The 24,426-nt window shown below is 31.5% G+C and overlaps 1 protein-coding gene across 2 annotated transcripts; it reads right to left on the reverse strand.

Moving 5' to 3' along the window:
• Positions 1 to 21,904: 21,904 nt before the first annotated feature.
• Positions 21,905 to 23,863, reverse strand: LOC114742684 (S-norcoclaurine synthase 1). 2 transcript variants are annotated; one of them, XM_028930913.1, is made up of 3 exons: positions 23,493 to 23,863; positions 22,786 to 23,424; positions 21,905 to 22,607 (listed from the first exon to the last, which is right to left on the reverse strand). In XM_028930913.1, the coding sequence occupies exons 2-3, from the start codon at positions 23,343 to 23,345 to the stop codon at positions 22,037 to 22,039; spliced, it is 1,131 nt and encodes a 376-aa protein (XP_028786746.1). In that variant the 5' UTR covers positions 23,346 to 23,424; positions 23,493 to 23,863; the 3' UTR covers positions 21,905 to 22,036. The 2 variants fall into 2 exon arrangements, with proteins under 2 accessions (XP_028786746.1, XP_028786745.1); XM_028930912.1 differs by having other exon boundaries at positions 22,786 to 23,863.
• Positions 23,864 to 24,426: the final 563 nt, after the last annotated feature.

Raw genomic sequence — 24,426 nt, forward strand, 5'->3', positions numbered from 1 at the left:
TTAATTAAGCTAGTTTTACAAATCCATTGATATGTAATTATATGAAGCTTTTGTTTTTTTTTAAATTCTAAGGGCAATCCAAGAGTAATTAAAAATGAGATATCATAATTCAAAGTGTCACTGAATAATGTGATTTACAAATTGGCTACAAATCTTGTTAATTTTAAATATTCAAAAATTCGACCTATGCCTTTTATTATTTCAAATTAATCCAATAATCGCCGAATTGAGATGTTAAGTAGAATAATGTGACGTAGGTTTTAATCAAAGAGTAATGCATTGATCTGGTTAAAATATTATTGATCAGATCCTTAAGAAATATATTATTACACATGTAAAAGCTATTATTATATATAACCAAGATTTGAGTTAGCTTATAGTCTCATCAAGCTAAGATATTAAAAAGTGCCAGACAACGCTTTCAGTTTTCACTGAACATCTTGTCCATGCAATAAAATGAATTTATTAAACCGAAAGTAAAAGATTAGAAGTAAATAAAGACCAATACATGCTTTTGCCTCAATAATTAAACCATATAAATTTCTAAAGATACCTTTCTAAATGGTGAAACATCCCCCAACTTATTTATATTATAGTTTACTTCTAGATGATATATGTAATCCGGGCCACATGGATTCCAATGGTTAATGATTCAACTGAAGTAAATTAACAGAACTGGATAATCAAAGAAAATTTTCTTCCTTCCTGATCTTAGGTATTATTGGAATTTAAATATTGTTTGAAGAAAGAATTTAGCTTTCTCATCTCTAAATTTTTACCTCTTATTCCTTCGAAAAATCTTGAATAATGAAATAAGGCTCTTCAATTAGCTTACCAAGAGATTTGCTAAAATAATAAGCTTTAGGAAGATTTCTTGCCAAAGCAAACGGCAGTTTTTTATTAACTCAAATTTCATTGAAGCAAATATTATTATTATTATTATTATTATTATTATTATTATTATTTTAACTTACTTCCTTTCTAATTTTCATTTATGTACTTCATATAATATGTTTTGAATTCTGTATATCCCTGTTTTATAAAATAGTGGTTTGTTATTATGTTGTATTTTTTCTGCATATTGTTTTTTATTTTGAAAAAGGTAAATCAACAGTACAGGCTGAACAAATTGGATGGCCTTTCCTTCGTCATTACTCTATTTTTGCCAGATCCTTTGTCGTTACTCTCCTTCACGTGTTCATTCCCGTATTCTATCTTCCTTCGTCGCAAATGGCGATTGACTTTGTTTTTCCGTGCCACCAACCCCACCTTTGTCTTTTTAGCTTTTTATCCAAGGACTGGCAGTAATTTAATAGTTGCTCTTGTTTCTAATTATGAGAACCGTTTAATGAATTTATATGTATTAATGGAATCAAATATTAATTAATTATAATAAATATCACACCCATCTATAACATTAAATTATATACAAGTTTTTTGTCCAATGATTATATATGATAAATATAAAAAATAAAACAAATTGATATCTTATATTTAAAATCAAACATAACATTTTAACAAGCTTCTATATTAGAAACTAGGTGCAAAAAGAGTATTAATTAATAATATATGCTCCTAGATACCAGATCTAATTAATAATTTATATTAGTCTTAAATATAAAATTTTAATTTTTTATTTTGTCTTTCACACTTAATATTCTTTCCGGCCGCCTTAACCTCGTCAATTTCATTATTTTTCTTCCCCTTTGCCGCCTGCATTGAATGCCTTCTTCTAAAGGGGAATATTCTAGGAAAAAATAACATGTGATTTTTATATAATAGTAATAAATGATTGACTTGACCAGCTTTTTAAAATTTTTATGATCCACTTAACTAAATTTTATATTCAGAATCGGAATAATATGCCAAGATCACTCATTTGATAGTGAGAAACGGCGGTTCTGAAGGCCTCAACTCTCCAGTACTTTAAATTAATAATAGGCTACATTAAAAATAGCATTAATATAATATTAAATTTGTCATCATTTTGATCTTGGTTCCTCGACTTTCAAATCATAAGTTTTGGTCCATATATAAGCAAAATAATCTAAGTTTTGATGATATTATAAGGATTAATATTTTAAATGACAAAAATTTGATGAACCAAGACCTATGGTTTAAAGCTTGAGAGACTAAAACCAAAATAAGAACAAAATTAAAGGGCTAAAGTTTGTACTAACCCTAAAAAATATCTAAGTTTGCCATCATTTTTTCAAGAAGCTGAAGTTCAAACTCTAAATTGATAATTATTTGCTGGTCCAAAAAAATTGATAATTATTTCGTAAGTGGAGGGTTTGTAATTTAAATGACATTAAATATTTTTTTTATTTTAAGTGTGTGGTTATAGTGTGATTTGCACTATAAAAAAATATTATATTTAAGATCGGAAGAGTATTTTTTTAATTTAAGATAAAAGAAACATACGGACTACGGACGTTTTCTTTAACTTGCGCAGAGGTTATTAGTTGATATATTATGAAATTCAAAATTCAATGGAAAATATGAAGAGGCTTTGATGTACAATTGACGGAGGGGATATTTCCATGACGGACTCTTTTTATTTTTGTGAGAATCTCATAAAAAAATTTAAAATTACTAAATCCAAATGAATTTTTTTTACAAAAATGTGTTATTATTTAGAAGTCTAGTATTGTTAAAATATATTAAAATGTTGTTATCAAGACCTAATTTAGGATCTAATAATTTCAATTTTTTTTTAGGAGTATCCTTTTATCTTTCTTAGTTTCTTTTTTTCCCCTCTTCCGAAAGGCAATTAATTGTAACAACCACGGCTTTTTTAGCCTTTAATTTGCAGGCATGGAATTTTCCATTGTTCTTGACATTATAATTGAATATATTTTCTAATGCTATTCATCATCTTGCATTATTTTTCACAGTTACCAAGTTGTTATAATTTTTCCCAATCAGCTATTCCTCGTTTGTTTTGATAGTCATATTTTTTGTTTTCATTCATCTACCATTTTTTATGTGAAACCAAGAAATTTTCACATCAGTTAGGGTCCGTTATTCATTTCTCATTGTAGAATTCTGAAAAATATTAATTGTTTTTTAATTATATCATTATCTTTTAAAATTTGATTATAAACTCAACAAGATAATTATGGAGAGAAAAGTTAAGATAAATTAAAGGCTTATTGTGAAATTAAAACAAAAATTTGACACATCAATTATACATTTGTTTTTCTTCATCCAAATTAAAGTTTATAAAGCGTATGGTATAATTAAAAAGAAGCTCCTTTTTAAATTTCACAAGTCTTAAAAATCAAAACCTTATCATGAAACATTAAAAAAAAGTCAACAAATATTAGTCTAATTAGTAAGAATTTGGCCTATAACATATAAGGTTATGAATTAAATCTTACTATTAATATGATAATATTATTAGGGAGTGATTTATAAGCATCTAGTTTTATTAATTTAGAATGTGTAATGTATACATGATAATGCAAAAGAATCATGTCATACCTTCATATCCAAAATACATTTACACCCACCTCGTCCATAGAAGAGTAAAGGACATTTGAAATGCATTATAATATTAAAAAAATCATATTTTATTTATTTCTTTTTATGTATACAGATGTGGTGTGGCATTTTCATATTCAAAATACATTAACATTTCACCTTCTCTACCGCACATTATATCTGCAACTATAGACGAGTACAAATTGCATTTTGAAAAAGACAAGGCATTGGTACCACGTAGTTATACTTTTTCTTTTGCTTTGTCTGCATAATTTTTTTTTCTTTTCATTATTAATTTTTGTTGTTAGATTGTTTAATAAGTTTTAACACTTATCAGTGAAGATTGAGACGCAAAATAGATTTTATGATAACAAAATTAAAAGTTTTTATGAAAAACAATTTGATGACAAGATGCAGGGAAGAATGGACATATGGGAACTGAAAATAAGGAGAAAAAAGATTTAGCAACACAAAAAAGATAAAACTGAAAATTAATATTAAAATGTCTGTTCTTTTTCCAACCTTCTAGTACTCTAATATGTGTGGGCGTGCATCTAACCTCTAGCTCTTAGTATTAATTAGTAAGTCTTTGAGGTGATTGCTAAGAAACTATTGATCCAGCTGGGTTAGATTGCGGCGAGCTTGTGCTGGATTGTTATGAAAAAGAAAGATACATATAAAAAAGAAAAGGAACTGCCAAAAATTAAAATAGAAATATAAAAAATAAGAGACATGACATAAAGAATAAAGAAAAAGTATAGAATTTTCAAAGAAATGTATTGTATACGAAGAAAGTGAAAGATGAGTGGTAAAACATTAATTCATGCTGGAGTAGTAAAATTTAGAAAATCAATTGTATATTAGTTGCAAATTTTTTAAACACAAAAATGTGATTTTATGTATGATCTTTTACTGAGGTGACTCGCGAGTAAAGGGTTCTCAAATAAGAAGGCCATTTGGACAAGTAATACGAAGCAAATGTTGGCGGTTTATATATATCCGAATCAAAAAAGTGAGAACACTAAGCTAAATGTAATAGGAAAATGCCACTTGTACGCATTGCTTTTCGGCCAAACGCCATTTGGAACGTGAACAATGAACATCACGGAGATTAAACAAAGTGTCGAGGGTATTATGAAATAATTACGGACAGAATATATAAAACAAAATTGAAGGCATATTATAATATTTAAAAAAATTTCATATCAATATTTATTAATCTTTGTGCTTAAAAAGAACAAATAATTATGTTTATTGATCAATTGCACTTTATTTTTTAAAAAAATTGAATATATCAACTGCATTTGTTAAGTTTTTTTTTTAATAGTCACTTATGACCGTTTGGTACACTGAATGGTAGGAAATGTAACGTAATATAATGGGTGGGAATCTGATATAATAGTGATTGCAATAAAGTTGTTTGATATAATATTACGTATGGGTTAATAAAGTTTATTTTTTATATTTACTTAATCACAGATAGAATTAAAAAGACAAAAATATCTTTGCTAGACGATAAAAAAAGGAGCCTCCCTCCTGCGTTCTTCCTCATCGAAAATAAGCCAAGAAATTTTTTTTTGTTGCGCAAAATCAGAAAAATCATTCACAAAAGCAACAGTGAAAAAAAAATCTTGCAAATCGAAGAAATAAGGAGGAGTAAGGAAGTAATTGGTTGAGAATGGATCTGGTGACAAATAGATAACCAAGTTGAATGATCTTTAAGGCGGTTTGGTCTTGGGGTTGAACGAAGGTGGGTCTGTGTAGAGGTTGGGGCAGGGAAAAAACAGACTATGAGTGGGTGAAGAAGTAGGAGGAAGAGGTTGGGGATGGAGTTTGATGGTGGCGGCGGCGGTTCTGTCAAGGTGAAGCATGTGGGAATCAATACGATGGCAATGCAAATGGAGTAGTGTCTGATTTTTTTAAGGTTAATAATATATTTTTTTCATCCTGTAATCTTTATTCATATTTTCTGACTATATAATTTGGAGGGAGGTTTTTAAGAGAATCAGGATACCAAGACGTAATCTTCTTTATATTATAAAATCCAACCAAACAATTGAATCAGACTTTTACATCATGATTACATGTAATCCTCGTTTCTATAATCTAACCAAATGGGCTTAGTTCAGCTTTTAGTCAATATGATTCCATTTGTATCAATATATATCATACTAATAAATATCCTGTTGTTTTTAATAACTTATATATAAATAATACTTTTATAAATGAAAACCAAAATCGTTGTTATTTAAATGGAAAATATATTTTTTAACTATTTTAATTGATTGCTTATTTTAATTTTTGCAGCCAAATTTTTGAAATGAAAACAAACCTTATGATTGAAATCATGCTTATTTCTCACAATCTTTTCTTTCTTTCTTTTTTGGAAAAAAGAAGAAGAACATTCGATTAACTTCTTCACAACGTTCATTTTGACATAAATAATTCGTTGTTTTGTAATTTATGTGTCCATCTTAATCCCGTAAGAACAAAAAAAAACTGTGGTGACAATTGGATTCAATGCGCGATTACATAAACAAACAATAAAACAATAAAAGAGCATTTTTTTTTAACCAATCTAAATGCCATCACTTACAAACTCGTGTTCCTCCATCAGAATGGGAATTTCTTCGTTTTGCCTAAAAAAAAAAGTTATATTAAATATAAGAAAATTTTTGAAAAAAAATGGTTGTTGAATTTTAAAATTCTAAATTAGTATTAGTTACTATACTTGTAAAGAAAATGATTATACTTAAAAAACAAATGACAATACATTTTTGTAGTAATTCTTGATTTAAAATTTTGAAATTCAACAATCATTTTTTAGAATTTTTTTATTAAAAATATTTAAGTTTGCCATCACTTTTTCAAGAAGCTGGAGTTCAAACTCTAAATTGATAATTATTTGCTGGCCGAAAAAAATTGATAATTATTTCGTATGTGGGGGCTTTGTAGTTTAAATGACTTTTTTTTTTTTATCTTGTAGTTTAAATGACATTAAATATTTTTTTACAAAATTTTTTAAGAAACATGCGGACAACGGACGTTGTCTTTAACTCGTGCAAGAGGTTATTAGTTGTTATATTATGGAATTCAAAATTCAATGGAAACTATGAAAAGGCTTTGATATATTTTCTCTCGTCCTTAATATGAAAAAAAGCTAGTTGAATAATTTAAATATATTAAAAATTTATTTAAATTAGTTATTTATAATAAATATGTGTTGTCTTTCTTAAAATATCTTTACAAATCAAGTGTATTAGTTAGAATTACTATTATTACAAGAACTATTTTAAGAAAAAATTTGATAAATATGAAAAACAAAATGAATTAGGATTTTATATTTAGGATTCAAATAAAAACCAATCAAATTTTTAGACTAAGAACGGAAAGTAGTACAATTGAAGTACGAGATATTTCTGTCACGGACTATTTTTATCTTTGGGAGAATTTTACAGAAAAAAGTTTGAAATTATTAAATCCAAATAAAATTTTTTTACAAAAAATATGTTATTATTTGCAAATCTAGTGTTATTAAAATATATTAAAATGTTATTATCAAAACCTAATTTAAGATTTAATAATTTTCAAACTTTTTTTTTTAAATAGTCCCTTTATCTTTCTTAGTTTCTTTTTTCCCCCTCCCTCTTCCGATAGGCAATTAATTGTAACAACCAGGGCCCTTTTAGCCTTTAATTTGCAGGCATGGAATTTTCCATTGTTCGTGACATTATATTGAATATATTTTCTAATGCTATTCATCGTCTTGCATTACTTTTCATTGTTATAAATTTTCCCAATCAACTATTCCTTGTTTTCATCTACCATTTTTTATGTGAAACTAAGAAATTTTCAAATCAGTGAGGTTCCGTTATGCATTTCTCATTTTAAAATTCAGAACAATATTAATTATTGTTTTTAATTATATCATTATCTTTTTAACTTTGATTAGAAACTTAGCGAGATAATTATGGAGAGAATAGATAAAATAAATTAAAGGCTTATTGTGAAATTAAAAAAAAATTGACATATCAGTTATACGTTTGTTTTTCTTCATCGAAATTAAAATTCATAAAGATTATGATATAGCTAAAAAGAAGCTCCTTTTTTAATTTCACAAGTCTTAAAACTCAGAACCTTATCATCATGAAACAATTAAAAAAAAGTATAAAAAAAAAAGCCAGCCAAAATAAGTCTAACTAGCCTATGACATATAATTTTTTGAATTAAAACTTACTATTAATATGACAATATTACTCCTGAGTGATTTATAAGTACTTAGTTTTATTAATTTAGATTGTGTAATGTGTACATGATAATGTAAAAGAATCGTGTCGTACTTTCATATCCAAAATATATTTATACTCACCTCATCCATAGAAGAGTAAAGGGCATTTGAAATGCATTATAATATAAAAAAAATCATATTTTATTTATTTCTTTTTATGTATACAGATGTGGTGTGACATTTTCATGTTCAAAATACATTAACATTTCACCTTCTCTGCAGTACATTACATCTACAACTATAGACGAGTACAAATTGCATTTTGAAAAACACAAGGCATTGGTACCAGTTTTTATACTTTTTCTTTTGTTTTGTCTGCAAAATTTTTTTTCTTTTCATTATTAATTTTTGTTGTTAGATTGTTCAATAGTTTTAACACTTATCAATGAAGATTGAGACGCAATATAGATTTTATGGTAACAAAATTAAAAGTTTTTATGAAAAACAATTTGATGAGAAGAGGGGGAGAATGGACATATGGAACAACTGAAAATAAAGAGAAAGAGGGTTTTTTTTTTTGGTGAAGAAGAGAAAAAGAATTTAGCAACACAGAGAAGATAAAACTGAAAATTAATATAAAAATGTCTCCTCTTTTTCCAACCTTCTAGTGCTCCAATATGGGCGGGTGTGCATTTATCCTCTTGCCCTTAGTATTAATTAGTATGTCATGGAGGTGATAGGTAAGGAACTATTGATCGAGCTGGGTTAGATTGTGGCGAGCATATACTGGATTGTTATTAAAGAGAAAGACACATATAAAAAGGAAAAGAAACCACCAAAAATTAAAATAGAAATATAAAAAATAAGAGACATGACATAAAGAATAAAGAAAAAGTATAGTGTTGTTTGTTTATTTTTATCCTTCTTTCTTTGTTGTGCCATAGGCCAATAATTTTGATGGTTTATAATTTTCAAAGAACTGTATGATATATGAAGAAAGTGAAAGATGAGTTGTAAAACATTAATTCATGCTTGAGTAGTAAGATTTAGAAAATTAATTGTGTTTTAGTTACAAATTTTTTTAACACAAAAATGTGATTTTATGTATGATATCTTACTGAGGTGACTCGGGAGTAAAAGGTTCTCAAATAAGAAGGCTATTTGGACAATTAATGCGAAGCAAGTGTTGGCGGTTATATATCTGAAAAAACTGAGAACGCTAAGCTACATGTAATAGGAAAACGCCACTTGTACGCATTGCTTTCTGGGCCGAACGCCACTTGGAGCGTGAACAATGAACATCATAGAGATTAAACAAAGTGTCGTGGGTATTATGAAATAATTATGGATAGAATACATAAAATAATAAATTAAAGGCGTATTATGATATTTAAAAAAATTTCATATCAATTATATTTGTTAATCTTTGTGCTTAAAAAGAACAAATAATTATGTTTATTGATCAATTGTATTTTTTTTAAAAAAATTCGGATATATCTTTGTTAAGTTTTTTATTTTTTTATTTTTTATAATAAATCAATTAGTTTAGTTCAGCTTTTAGTCAATTTGATTCCATTTGTATCAGTATATATCATAGTAATAAATACTCCTCCGATCCTAATTATAAGACCCAATTGACTTATTTGAGGAGATTAAGGAAGTAAGTTAAGTTGGTTATTTATAATAAATAAGTGTTGTTATTCCTAAAATATCCTTGCTAATTAAGTATATTGGCTAAAACTATCATTATTAGAAGGATTATCTTGGAAAAAAAATGTATAAATATAAGAGAGAAAATGGATTGGGTCTTATAATTAGGACCAAATAAAAAGTCAAATTGGGTCTTATAATAAGGACCGGAGGAGTATCTTATTGCTTTTAATAGCTTATACTCCTCCGGTCCTAATTATAAGACCCAATTGACTTATTTGAGGAGATTAAAGAAGTAAGTTAAGTTGGTTATTTATAATAAATAAGTGTTGTCATTCCTAAAATATCCTTGCTAATTAAGTATATTGGCTAAAACTATCATTATTAGAAGGATTATCTTGGAAAAAATGCATAAATATAAGAGACAAAATGGATTGGGTCTTATAATTAGGACCAAATAAAAAGTCAAATTGGGTCTTATAATAAGGACCGGAGGAGTATATAAATAATGCTTCTTTTATAAATAAAAACCAAAATTCTTATTTTTCTTAAATGTCATTTCTCATAAATGTATTTTTTTTTAACTATTTTAGTAGATTGCTTACTTTTATTTTGCAGCCAAATTTTGGAAATAAAAAAAACCTCATGATTGAAATCGTGCTTATTTCTCAAATCCTTCTCTCTTTTTTTGAAAAAAAAGAAGAAGAACATTGGATTAACTTGTTCACAACGTTTATTTTGACATAAATAATTCATTGTTTTGTAATTTATATGTCCATATCAACCCCGTAAGAACAAAAATAAATGTGGTGAGAATTGAATTCAATGCGCGATTACATAAACAAGCAGTAAAACAATGAGAGAGCAAGAGCCAACACGACAAAAAGTCCCTTATTTTGGATCACAAGAATAACTCTCATTTAATTTGGATTTGGAAATGATTATGCCATTTGGGAGATTCTTTGGGTTATATTGCATATGGAGTGAGCAATGCCAACTGTAACTTATACAACCAAATAGAATGAATATATAAAAAGGCCGGCCCAGCCACAATTGGTCAATTTGATCAAAGCCCATATAAGGTAAAAGAGATAGCTGACCCAAAACATTTAAAACTGTAAAAAAGCTGACAAACAACAACCAATAAATAATTGTACCCCCCAAAAAAAAAAAACAAATAAAGAATAAAAACTAACAGCAGAAGAGCGTAAGACACGAGTGCAGATCCGGCAATATCGAGCTCAAATTTAGTTTGGTTTTCGTTATTTCCCTCCACACTCCCTCAAGTCCTCAACTTCTGATTATTTTCGGGTAATGCTTTACTGGCTTGTTTCATTTCGTGCCAGAAAAAAAATAAATAATTGTTTAGTCAATATTTTTTTTTCTACGTATAGGTTTTTTTTGAAGGCAGTCATTTTTTTTTTTGACCGAAGAAGGCAGTCTTATTTGAAACATTATTAAATATGGATTCTTTTTGTGAGAATTTAAATATTAATTTGTTATCTTACGGGAACTGATTCCTTTTACCAGACTCAGCTACTTCGGTAGCTTTTATGTCAACGTATTGTGTGTGTCTGTGTCTGCGTTACTTTTCACTCCAGAAAGCAAATGTTGACCTGGCTTTTAGATCCAATCCGTGCAATCAAATAGGCTCTAACTTAAGCCCAACTAAGAAATAATTTCTTAATGAAACTCAGACCTAACATATTACTTCCGGTTTTTAATAAAAGATTTCATTTGATTTTTATTTTAATCTTAAATATAAGATCCCAATCTACTTTATCTTTCATATTTATATAATTTTTTTTCAAGATAGTCCTTCTAATAATTATAGTCTTAGCCAACACACTTGATTAGTAAGGATATTTTAGGAAAGACAACACATATTTATTATAAATAACTAACTTAACTTATTTCTTTCATCTTCTCAAATTAGTCAACTAGCTCTTATAATTAGGATCGGAGGTAGTATAATATATCTAGTTTGTAATTAAATTAATGAAATAATTAATGTTTTAGTTTTTATAATTTTAATTCGTTTGTAACTTAGTCTTTATACTTTTACTTGGTGCCACTTAGTCTTTTATAGTTTTAACTCGCTTTAAATCAATCCCTATACTTTTAGCATTTTATAATTTAGTCCGTCTTTTTATTAGATATATAATTTTATTTTTATCAAACACAAAGACTAAATTATAAAATGGCTAAAACTATAGAAACTAAATGGCAGCAAGTCAAATTTTAAAGACTGAGTTACAACTGTGTCAAAATTCTAAAAATTGAGTTGCAAACACATCAAAACTATAAAGATTAAAAGATTAATTTTGTGCCTAAATTAAACTATAAATTAAATCTTATATTAAGAATGAGAATAATATTTAAATAAGTGAATATTTTGTCCGCGCACAACAAAATCATGTGACTATTTTGTGGTGTATCCGCGTATGCTTGAGAAAACAAGTTAACAATAGTATATAAAAAATATTTAGTTTCTGTATGTGTTAACGGTAAAAATGAATCTAAAAGATTTGTTGAAATATGTGCGGTAGATAAGGGGGGAAAGAAGAAGAAGAAGAAGCAGTAATGGATTCCACTTTCATAACTTGCAAACCATATATATAATTATCAGGCCTGATGAAGGCTTTTAAAAATAATTCGTTACCAATGACAATAATGTGAAGTAGTAAATTTTTATTCGTTTTACGTAAGGTTCCTGGCTACCCATGTGGTCCTATTAACCTCACTGCAAAATCTGCAAGCTATGTGAATCAATTGGCATGTAAAAAGTAATTATGATGATAAAAATGGTTTTCTTCGGCTCACATTAATATAGTATTATTCAATGCATAAAATTTAAATTTTAATCTAAGTGGATCTCAGTTACTTGATGAATTTATTTATTTTTCCCTTTCTTTCTCTGTGAATTAATTTAAAGCGTGATGACCTGGCTTCGATCTGATGGATGGGTCTTATTTTGAGGGCCTTGGTTTTATCTGTTTCAGTTCTTTCTGCAGGGAGGAAACAACCCGATGAATGTGAAGTTGGGCTTTCCTGATTATATAAAAAATAGGCCCTGCACATAAAAAATGGGAGATGGGCCTCCAAAGGAATAAAGCAAGGCGCCTTTGGTTTAAGGGCCGAAGTCTCTCAAGAGTCCAGATCCACTAACTCGTCTAACCTTAGGATGCCGCAAGCCGCCATATCCTGGAAAGCCCTAGGGCCGAGGCCCTAGTTCCTAAGTCCTAACTAACACTCCGCAGTACTAATGGGGGTTGGGTCTAGTGAAAGAGGCTAGTCTTTTATAACATGACGAACTAAGGTTCGAATTCTTGCTGGGAAAGTTGTCCACATTTAGTACCTGATATTCTGATAATGTCTCGAATATGATTGCCTCTTAATTTGTTTTTTTACAATATGACAAATTTCCTCTTCTAAAAACGAACACATTAGCTACTAGACTTCAAAAAGCCAAGATATTCTCAAAGTTTTATCTCACATCTGGCTTTTGGAAACTTGGCATTCATCCTCAGGACCGATACAAGACTATATTCTGTATTCTTGATGCTCAGCATCAATGGACAGTGATGTTCCATACTTCCATCCTTATTTCAGAAAACCATAACGAAAATATTTGAGCCCATCCTTGACAGTGTTTTGGTAGATGATTTCCTTTTGTTTTCCAAAGGTGAGGAATCTCACAAAATTATTGGCTCAATTTGCTGATATTGTGAACCAATATGGCATAATGTTTTCTTCTAAGAAAGGGTGTATAGTCCAAGCCAAAATTGAGTTCCTTGGAGCCCTATTTCACAATGGGTTTTATCAGCCCGGTCCTCACACAGCACAAGAACTACTCAACTTTCCAGATTACAACTTGTTGAAAAAAACTAACACTCCACAATCTTGACCATTCCAAACTCTCTAGTCTTGCCTCTCTTCCCTCTCAGCTCATCGACTCATCCGCCATTGAGCATCACCTCATCTGCCATCGCCATCGCCATACCGGCCATCTAGTAATAAATCACAGGATGGTGTGTATTTGCTAATCTTGATAATTAATAATTAAAGAGAAAGTAATAGAGAATAAATTAAAGAGAAAAGCAAAAAGATAAATGATTATGACAATAAACTATTCACTTAAATTGTTGGGATTCAAGATTCGCCTTATACGTACTTCACTATTTATTTAATTATAGTGATAACTATTTCTAAAGTGTTCTAATATTCTCCCGAATTATTAATCCATTTTTAATTAGTGCTAAATTTATTTCCATGATACTTAAACAATTAATTAAACCATGAAACTGTGGTTTACGTCACTCTAAATATCTAGCACTATCTTTTTTTAATTACTGCCTACTCATGGCGTAGCAGCAAAGAAAATCGAGATGGTGGCGGCCAAATGGGCATTCCCCTGCAGAGGTTTGGAGTCTTTATGTGCTTTATAAACATATCAATTAATGTAGTTGGATTAAGCAAAATAATTTTCCAACGCACTCACGAGCATTATTAAATGTGGATATAACTATTAGTGAAGATTTGAATTTTGACTCACAATGTTGTGAAAGATTTATTCTTTCCACTAGACCCAATCTCAATTGGCAGAATATTTTTAATGTATGAAGCTGATAGGCTATTCAATCGTGTGAAAGTTATAAGCTCTTTATGTCTTTTTGATAGTATTAGGAAGAAAGAAGTAACAGTAATATTAAAATTAAAATTTTAATGAGATTAAAATTTTAAAATGTTAATAGTTATATGCAATTGGTTTAAAGTTTGGGGAGCTTTGTATATTATAACTCAAAATTTTTTTTAATCTATATTAGGTGTTACCTGAGCTTTATTAGCATTTTTTTTATCTTTATATAATGCATTTGGATTTTTTCTTTTATTTAAAAAGTTTTGATTGATCCAATAAAAATTAGTTGATATGTTAGAAAAAATTCTGGGCAATCAAACGATGATGAGATTTTTTTTTTTCATGAAATAGTGTAGGAGACCTAATTTGTAGTTTACATATGATTGACATGATAATTTTTTTTTAAAAAAAATAACTGCAATGTTTAATTTTTTTTGAAGTATAAAAATATTTAAAATAAAAAACGAGTGATCTGTTATCTAACAGCTTGATAAGAGAAAAGGAGGGACGGGAAAATGGAAGCAATAGACTACATGGCAGTGGCGGGGGTTAAATTCTGAGCTTCTGACAATTGAAATGAGATGCAACACATATTAAAAAAAAAATTTCCGAATTGGCACCCTTTAGATAAATGTTCATCGAATTTCTTTATCTACTTCTTGGTATGAACTTTCTTCTGGCCCCTTTTCCCCGTTTTAACAGACCTTCTTCTTGTCTAAACTATTTTCTCCTACGCAAAGATTTCTTTCTTCTTGAGACGTCGCCCAGCCGCATTGATCTCTTCGTCTGGAAAATAAAGTAGGTTGGATAATATCTTTTTCTTCTTCTTCTTCCTCCTCTTGTTGTTGGATATTCTTGTTACCTTCTCTTCCTACTGGAATCATACATGGCGGGCATCTTTACCTGAAAACTTAATTTATCTATTGGTTTGCCACGTACATACTGGCACTGATAGGGTTTATTCGGTTGCTGTAATGGATGACTGACTAATATCAATCGTCCCGGCTTTACTGAATGAATTCTTGATATTTAATTATCATTATTTTATGTCCCTGAGCGCCACAGGAACTAAAATCTAGAACAAACAACTGTATTTATCGTTGAGCATGCAGTAGGAAGCCAGTGGGTTGGGGGGAGTTCTTTCCTTCTGCTGCTTCTTCTTGTACGCCTCTGCAATGAGGAGAACGAGATTTCCCCAACTTAGTGGGAAGACGGAGAGAATTCTGACTCAGGAGAACGTTCTCCATTTAGAAAAACATGTGAAGGTTTTGGAGGCGTCTCTCCGAGAAATGTATGAGACCCTAAAGAAGGCAGCTCAAGAAGGCAATGCAACACCCGACGCAATCGATGAAATGCTGAAGCAATGGGTACTCGTTTTATCTTTCTTCCCTAATTATTTATAATCCTCTCAAGTTTTTTTTGGGGAAGAAAAACACTTTAAATAAATTGCTTGTTTAGTTTTGTTGTTTACCGTTTGCTTTTAAATACTGTTTTAGCTTTGCTAACCCTTCTGAATCTTCTAAATGAAGAGGGAGAGGCTCCAAATAAAACTTGAAGATTTCATTCCTGAAAGACCGGATGAGATGGAAGAAAAGAAGAAGTTATGGCTAGAGTTGCTGGAAGTGGAGCTAAAAGCGAAGCAACGGTGGCTTCGCATAAGAGAGAGGGAACTTGAAATGAGAGAACGTGAATTAGAGATACGGCAAGAAATATTAGGTGTAAAGGAGAATGCACTGAAAAATGAGTTAATGATAGAAGAACATCGCCTCGAAGATGAAATGAAGATGAAGAAATACAAGGAGCTGAAGGAAGCGGATGAGGATGCTGGACCTGCGGAGCTTGACACCGCCATTTTTGCTTAGAGACCTAAAAGCAAAAGAAACTGCCCCCCCCCCCCCAAAAGACTCTGCATCTCAAAGTGCTTTTTCGCTCTAGTGCACAGGCATCTGATAATCGATGATGTTACGAACGAAATCAATATATACGATTATCTTTAATTAACCGCATAAATCACAAAACGATCTTATAAACTTTAGTTGATTGCTTATGATGGATTGAATTTCAATTGTCGGTCATATTCAATACGAAATAGAGCCGTTAAAAAGCATCAAATGCCAATTTGCCTTTCTAGTCGTAGTCTCTTCTCCTTGTGGCTCTGTGTTTTCCGGTGGCTTTCTTGGTCTTTCTCTTCTCTATGGTTGATCTGCGCATGCAAGCAGTTGGTAATTGCTTGGCTTGAAATTGCGGTATTGTAGCGAATATGCCCCATTCGTTTGCGTCTCTCCCTTTCGTTTCCGTTCTCTTTCTTTTCTCTCTAGTTCACGAGCAGCTTTTAACAAAGAAAAAGATGAGATGTTGAAGGAGAAAATGGAACAAAACCTATGAGTGATGGCATACTCAGATGCTAATGTCGAAACTGAAGGCTAAGGAGAGGGAATGAGAGTGACTTCTGGGTTATGTATATTGCTTTAACTTTTTTCTTTTTAAATAATGCTTCTAATTCATCAAATCTCTCTTTTCTCTTAATGGGTGAAACAATTTTGGAAAAACCATATTAAGGTTCTATCGTCTAAAAAAATTAAATACAAAAAAATCTCTTGAAATCATCAAATTAATATGAAATGTCAAGAGACATAATTTTAAAAGATTCTATATATTCAATCACTAAATTATCTTTATCTTTGTTTTTAAATATGCATTAACAATTGAAAGAGTAGTTATTAATAACTTAAAATACAACAATTAATAGTCATGACTGTGGGTTGGGAGGGAGAGAAGGGATCGGGGAAAAGGTTATAGATAGAGAATGGGGAAGAGAGGATGATGTGGCAAAGTCAGGCTATCATCGAAGCAATTTTGGTCAAAATGAGGGGTTAATAAATCAAGGCATATTTGCTACAAAAAAGAACATCCAGGATATATTAGAGCAAAAAAAAATTCAGGTGCAAGGTGCTCTTCCGTGACAACTTTTGGAGTATTTTAGCACCTTATCTTTTTTTTTTTTTAATTTCACTTTAAAAGTTTTGATTGATCCAATAAAAATCAGTTGATATGTTTGAAGAAATTCTGCGCAATCAAGCGATGGTGAGATTTTTTTTCATGAAGTAGTGTAGGAGACCTAATTTGTAGTTTGCATATGATTTACCCGGTAATTTTATTCACAGAAGTAACCGTAATGTTTAATTTTTTGAACTATAAAAATATTTAAAATAAAAAATGAGTCATGTATTCTATGATCTAAAAAAGGCACCGAAACGGCGACGTTAAAGGATGAGCATCGCGGACTCTGAACAAGTACACTTGAAAATTTCTATAATTTGATTATATAAGTATAAATTTACAAATCCTCCATCCGTTCTTTATCTGCTTCTTGGAGAGCTTTCTTCGGGCGCTTTCTCCCCATTTTAACAGCCTTCTTCTTGTCTAAAATATTTTCTCCTGCGGATAGATTTCTTTCTTCTTGACACGTCGCCTAGCCGCAGTGATCTCTACGTCTGGAAAATAAAGTAAGTTGGATAATATCTTCTTCTTCTTCTTCTTCTTCTTCCTCCTCTTCTTGTTGGATATTCCTGTTACTTTCTCTTCCTGGATTACTGGAATCATACATGGCAGACATCTTTACCTAAAAATTTATCTATTCGTTTGCCACGTACGTACTGGTACTGATAGGGTTTATTGTGTTGCTGTAATGGATGACTGACTAACACAAATCGTTACAGCTTTACTGAATGAATTCTTGATATTTAATTATTATTGTTGTTGTTATTTTATGCCCCTGCGCGTCATCTAGAAGAAGCAACTGTATTTATCGGCGACCATGCAGTAGAAGGCCAGTGGTTTCTCCTGTGGCTGCCACTTGTCACTCTCCTTGAGCGTTAAGACGCCCCTGAGGAAGCAGTTGGGTTACTCTTCTTCTCTTCTCTCTCTCTAAGATAATTTCCCAACTGAATTACCTGAATAATTTGTTCATGGCGAACCAGAAACCCGGAACAAGTCTTTAGGCTTTGTTCATAACGCAATGGCGATAGAAGAGAATTCTTCTGTGAGGCGCCTCAAATCCAGGAGTGACAAATTACGTAGGCGTGTTGCTGTGGTGGAGGCGTTATTTTATGGGCCCAGACCAGGACAGACGTTGGATGAATTTTTATCTGAAGTTGACTCGCGGGTAATTTTTGGTTAATTAACAACAATTTACACACCAAAACTGTTTTTCTTTAGTTTTTTTCCCTTACTTTTTTCTGTATGTTTGAATAGTTACCATTTTTAGAAGGCTTGGCCGAGGAAGCAGGAACAAGTGATGCCATGGATCTAAAGCCTAAAATGAACAATAAAGGCTTGGAGGTCAAGGAAATGAATCTGGAACTCAAAGCAGCTGATCTGGCCTTAATGGAGGATTACCTTAATGCAAAAGAGAGGGACCTGCAACGAAGGGAGGCAGATTTCAAAGAAAAATATGAGGAATTTATAGCTCACAAGCGAACTCTCTATGAAAATTTGCACACAAAAGTATTGGAAACATATGTAACAGTCGTTATGAACTTTTGACTTTTGAGCAACGTTTGTTCAAATGATATATATTTCGGACGTCATATATGAAATATTTTATTGGATGCGTCTCTCTTGACTTTCCCATTTCAATACATTGGAGTCTCATATTCATGGTTAAAATTTTTGTATTATTACAAGAGCATATAAATGTGTAATTGTTATAGTTAGAATAATAAATAGTTGTGTTTTTTCCCTTAAAATTTCAAGAACAACTACATGTCTAAACTAATACAAATCATAAAATATATATAATGAAAATAAAGCAAATTATATATTTTAAAAATAACACGAAGAGTTGTTTTGAAAGCATATAAGTTTTAAATTATATATTTTAAAAATATAATCAAACCGCAGATCAAAATATTAGAGTTGAGGTCTAATGTTCTTATATAATAATGAAATATGAAATCATTAATGCATAAAATCAGTTAAATTGAAAAAATTTTAACAGTCAAACAAAACATTGATCTCAAGGTCTTCTGAATGGATTTGGATTCTCTAATAATATTGAGGTAAAGATCTTTTTTTTAAAAAAAAATTGTAACTCTCCTCAATCCCATTAGATCACAATCTGGTTATTATTCCTCAAGTGATAAATATAATTATTAATTCATATCAACACATATTATTTAAGGGAATCTGAATCATACTTTTATTTTATATACAGCATCAAAAATTATGTTTGATTAATATATCTCATATTAATATTTGATTTGAATTCTCAAAAGGATGTCAGATGATCATATATCATATCCTCTCTTTTAAAAAATCAAATAATTTTCGTTAAGAATACTCAACTGAGAGACTATAAATGAGTAACAGTTTTACACGTAAATAGGAGACTAGGTGGAATATAATAACTTAATTAGAGACTTGTTTTGAAGGCGTAAGCTGAGGCTCCTTTCAAATCATTTGGGCGATCAGGTATGTTCTCTAACATTACACTATATGATTGTTCTTTAAGAAAACCTCTTAGATCAGAATAAAATTTTTTCTCGATGGTGCTTTAATTAGAACAAAAGGATACCGATCGAAGCTGCCCAAAAATGCCAACGATAGAACGATTTCAAGAAGAAGATCGTTGTGATCCAAAAACAATTGCTGGGTTGATACGGAAAGTATATGAGCTAGAGGAACGGTAAGTATATAACCAAGTTTTTGCTTTTAAAAAAATAACATCAAAATAACTCAATAAATATGCTTACGTATTTGATAATTTGTATGTTTTTGGTTTCTTAATACCAATTAAGGCTTGTAGAGGCGATAGCAAGCAGGCCAGAACGTTTTGCAAGACTTAAAGAACGAGAGGAAATAACTCGAGAAAAGAGCAAGAGTCTGATGGAAAAATGGGAAGGACTTAAACACACTGTTTCAAAAGAAGAATACTTGGAGAGGATGCAAGTTCTGCAAGAATTGGCAACACAAAACCCACAAAAACAATTAGAGGAGGATCTTCGTCATTCAATAAAGGGTCTTGAATTGATGCAGCATCTGCAAAGGATGCGAGAATTGAAGGAACGGTAAGTATATAATCTAATTTATAGTACAAATTGCACTATAAATTCAATTTTATATTTAGAGTTGGAAGTAGTGTATAACAAAATTTAGTAAGATGTTTTTATATAAATTGAACCATAATTATGATTAGTTTAATAGATCTAGAAGCGTCGTTTATTAAATCATTTGTCATTTTGACCTTTTTTTTTTTTGCGCCAAGACTTGTCGACTGGTGGATGGACAGGCCGAACAATCCCATGCTCTTGGAAGCACAAGAGGAAGAAGGAATTGAAGAGGAGAGTCCTCAAAACAAAAGGAGAAAATCCGATTAGTATTGTCTTATTAGAATTATTCGAATAAAGATATTTTAATTGTTAATTAATTGGTTTTTTTAATCATTATCTTACTTGGAAACATTTTAGGAAGCATTTTAGATTTTATTTATTTTATTCTTTAGAGATAGATTTATCATCAAACAAGTTGGCCCAATTTGTAGAATCAGATGGTAATTCTTCGATTAGAATGTGTGGAGATTGAGAGATAAATTACAACAATAACAAGGGTCGTAGGATCATGGGTGAGAAGGCAAGTCCACAATCGAACAGTGATAGAACTTTGAGCAAGAGGAAAGGCTTGAAGATCCAAAGGGGAGACCCCAAGGATATCAAAGGAAAAGCCTTGGACATAGGCCAACGGACAAGTCTTCAAGACAGAAAGTGAAAGCAAAACTTTTTCCGTTTAGGAGGTATTTAGGTAAGATCAAAAATCATAATTTCAAAAGTGCTTTTACGATATACGAGATAAATATATAGAGGAATTTATCTCGATTTACGAAAAAATGCTCTTGAAAAGTGTTTATTGAGTTATCTACACACCCCTTCAGCTTTCTTTTTATTATATATATATATATATATATATATTTGCCTGTGAGCCTATCACAAGGGTATACAATGACACTCGTGAACATGCTTTTTATATATTCATATTGATCACAGATTATCGTATTTTTATTTCTATAAAAAATTGCAGAATTAAACTAGAGAATTGGTACTATATTTATCTTGAACGTAGGGTAGGGGAGGGATGCTTACCAAATTGAGAGAGCAAAATAAGAGGCGGTTTCCGAGAAACTCCATTAATCTTGCGTCCCTTGTAACTAAATCATGTCCAAAATTATAAGATTAATTTCAATTTTTATCTAATCCTTTGTTATCTTTTGATGTGTTAGCCTGATGGGAAAGAAAACACATCAGGTGGCCTGAAAGAAATAAAAATGCCTAGGGGCCACAACAAAATTAACACTTCTGCTCACTCTAATTTAATTTTTCTGTCCGAATTATTAATGATTATCAAATATAACAATTTTTATTGAGGGGATGTATAGTTAATATATTATTATATTCCTTAGTCTAATTATTAATGGCCGAATGAATCATCCCCGGAATGGGGACAGTAGAGAGAATCTTCAAAAGCTGGAGAATCTTACATAGTCGAGCAGGTCGTCAGCCTATTAGAATCCATTTACACGTACCTTTAATGAGTTCCTACATGCTACTCCTCCAATCCTTAATATAACACCCATTTAACTAATTTGATTAGATTAAAAAAGTTAGGTAAATTAGTTAATTATAAGAAAAGTGACACATTTTTTCTAAAACACCATAATCATCTTTCTTAATATCCCTTCTCCATCTTCTACTTGATTATGATTGAGGGAGTATCCATAGGGTAATTTAGAGAAAATTAATAAATATGAGAAATGAGTCTTATATTTAAAACAAAAACCAACTCAATAATTGGGTTCTATATTAAGACCGGAGGAGTATAATAAAAAAAAAAAGAAGCATAAATCTGTCTTCGTCAGGGAATGAAGTGTCCTTGTGGTATATTAGAGTTCATTTAAATTTTAATGGTTCTACCTCTGACTAGATTCTAGACATCACCCTTTACAATAAGAATGTCGCACACACCAAATTCATTTCAAAGCATTAATTTACCTTGGCAAAGTTGATAGCAATTTTTTCCATGGTTGGAACAACCTTATAATAATGCCTCAAATAGTCCTCCACAACCACCTCCCCGTAGGTTTCTTCCTCTGCAGCCACAGGCTCAATTAGGGTTCTTGGTGGTGGACTATAGAACAAAGCAATGGACCCTCGTTCTGCACTCCTATTGGTAATAGCCCTATGCCAAGTGCTATGGACAAGCCCATTGCTCATGATCTCAAGCAAGTCTCCAACGACCACTAGCAACTGGTCTTGTGGCCATGAGATAGTGATCCATGTCTGGTCCTTATTAAGCACTTGAAGGCCTTGGCTGGACCCAAATTGAGCTAGGATTGTGAGGGCACTAGCGTCGGAGTGCTGGTTAAGACCCATGGCCAGTTCTGGACTTGGGCATGGTGGATAGTAGTTCACTCTGGCTTTGATCTCACTATCTGTAGGATGAAAGTACTTGAGGAAAACATCATGGCTTTCAATAGACAAAGCCTCTGCCAAAGCCACAAGCAAGAAGTCCATTACACCTCTTGCTTCTCTGGCATATCTTTCCATTGCTTCCCTGAAACGAACCAAATAGTGAAGACATTAGTGTATAGACAAACAAGATTCGATTTCATGGGCTAGCTGGGAATAAAATGGGGTTATAGTTCGGCAGAACACAAATAGCTCTATCAAATTATCCCCTTTTCTGGAAAGATTCATTTTGAGCGTCCAAACAACGAAATTAGAGAAGGAACCTGAAATTGGTTGGTTTAAGGGGCCAAACGCGCAGTCCCTCATCATCCTCAAGAGGAGGAGCTACTCGAAAAGTCAATCGATCGATCCAATCTAATGCCTGATCTTCTGACTTGACAAAGTTTCTGCCATATCCCATATTATCTATCTCACTGTAAGTTCCTACACAAGCTTTCTTCTCCGGAAAAGGCAACTTAAAGAAGCTCTTCACAACATCCCTAGCACCATCCACGACTTCCAAGGGAACCCCATGATCCACAATCAAAAACACTCCTAAACCCCTCGCAGCATCGGCTAACTTGGCTAGCTCCTCTGCTCGAACCATGGACTCGGACCCTTCCTTCAACGTGGCTAAGTTTACTGAGGGAATTTCCTCGAACACATGGTGGGCAAATGCGGTTGAGTCTGGCCTCTTGAACCTATCAGGCAAGTGTTTGAGTCCTTGGCGAGCTAGTTCTTGAACCACAGGGACCTTCACAGTCCTAAGCCTCCCTTTTTCGTCTAAGAAACTGGTTTGGTGGTAGCATGAGTTTTCGTTATATGTCTCCATGTTCAGAATCATTCAGCCTCAGATTCTTCTTAAAAATTGCGATGGTGAATTTGTGATCCAGACATGGTGGTGGTGGGAGTTGGCTTCCGTCCTGATAAAACTAAATAAATAAATTTAAACTATTAAAAAAATATTTCTCTGGATATGAAGGAGACAAACTAAAGCTAATCACGAGAGAGCAAGTACTAGCCGAGATCTGGAGCTAAACACTGTTGGATTTCTTCTTCCTCCTCTCTCTGCTATATTTACTGCGTTTCCTTCTTAGCTACTCAATCAGAGTGCCTCGAATTCATTCACCTCCGCTTTCTTCACGTTCCAGCTCATACACTGCCACAAAGTCAGCTTCACCCCAATTACCTTTCGGGAACAAAGCTTCCCAGAATCCCTCACCCGAACGAGGGTCGTGTTCCGCTCTGATCGAACGCCAGCAAGTCGCGCCTCGTTCGCATCCTTGGACGGAAAAACCGTAGCTTTTGGAAAAGATCAAAGTTGTGTGGATAAGGCATAATCTCACACAAAAGACAAATTGAGAAAACGAAGCCTTCTTCTCGAATTGCAAGTTCTTTAACATTCCCACGATATTTTTTAATGTGTTTGGAGCAAAATTTTACTTCAGTGAGCAGCTATGCATGGGCATATACGTACATAATGTGTGTTACACTTTTGTTTCAATAGATGGACATGTAGAAAAAATATTTATTAGAATAGGACTTCAGAAGAACAATATTTTGAGACCATTTAGGAGAATCCAAAATTATCAAAAATATAATTATTTTATGATACTATAATTAAAAATATATTTTTATCAGAAGATGTAGAAGCCAAAAAAAAATAGATATGGTTAGTTTTTTTGGGCAAAATAAACCATTTTGAAGTTTCTATGATAGGATCATCATACCTTTTTGTTCTTCCTTTGATTTTGCACAAACATTTATTCAACAATGAACCATTTAGTTACTTCATGAATCATGATGGCCCCTGTTGCTTCCTCTGTTCTCGCGCCCTGAGATTCTGCATTTGATGCGCCCTTGTCTTCGCAGGTCTGCTTTTCTTTTACAAATTTTCTTGTTAATCTATTAATAATTTCTTGTAT

This window comes from Neltuma alba, unplaced genomic scaffold, assembly GCF_004799145.2.
Source record: "Neltuma alba isolate B1F8T4 unplaced genomic scaffold, ASM479914v2 tig00003860_pilon, whole genome shotgun sequence".
Lineage (NCBI taxonomy): Eukaryota > Viridiplantae > Streptophyta > Magnoliopsida > Fabales > Fabaceae > Neltuma > Neltuma alba.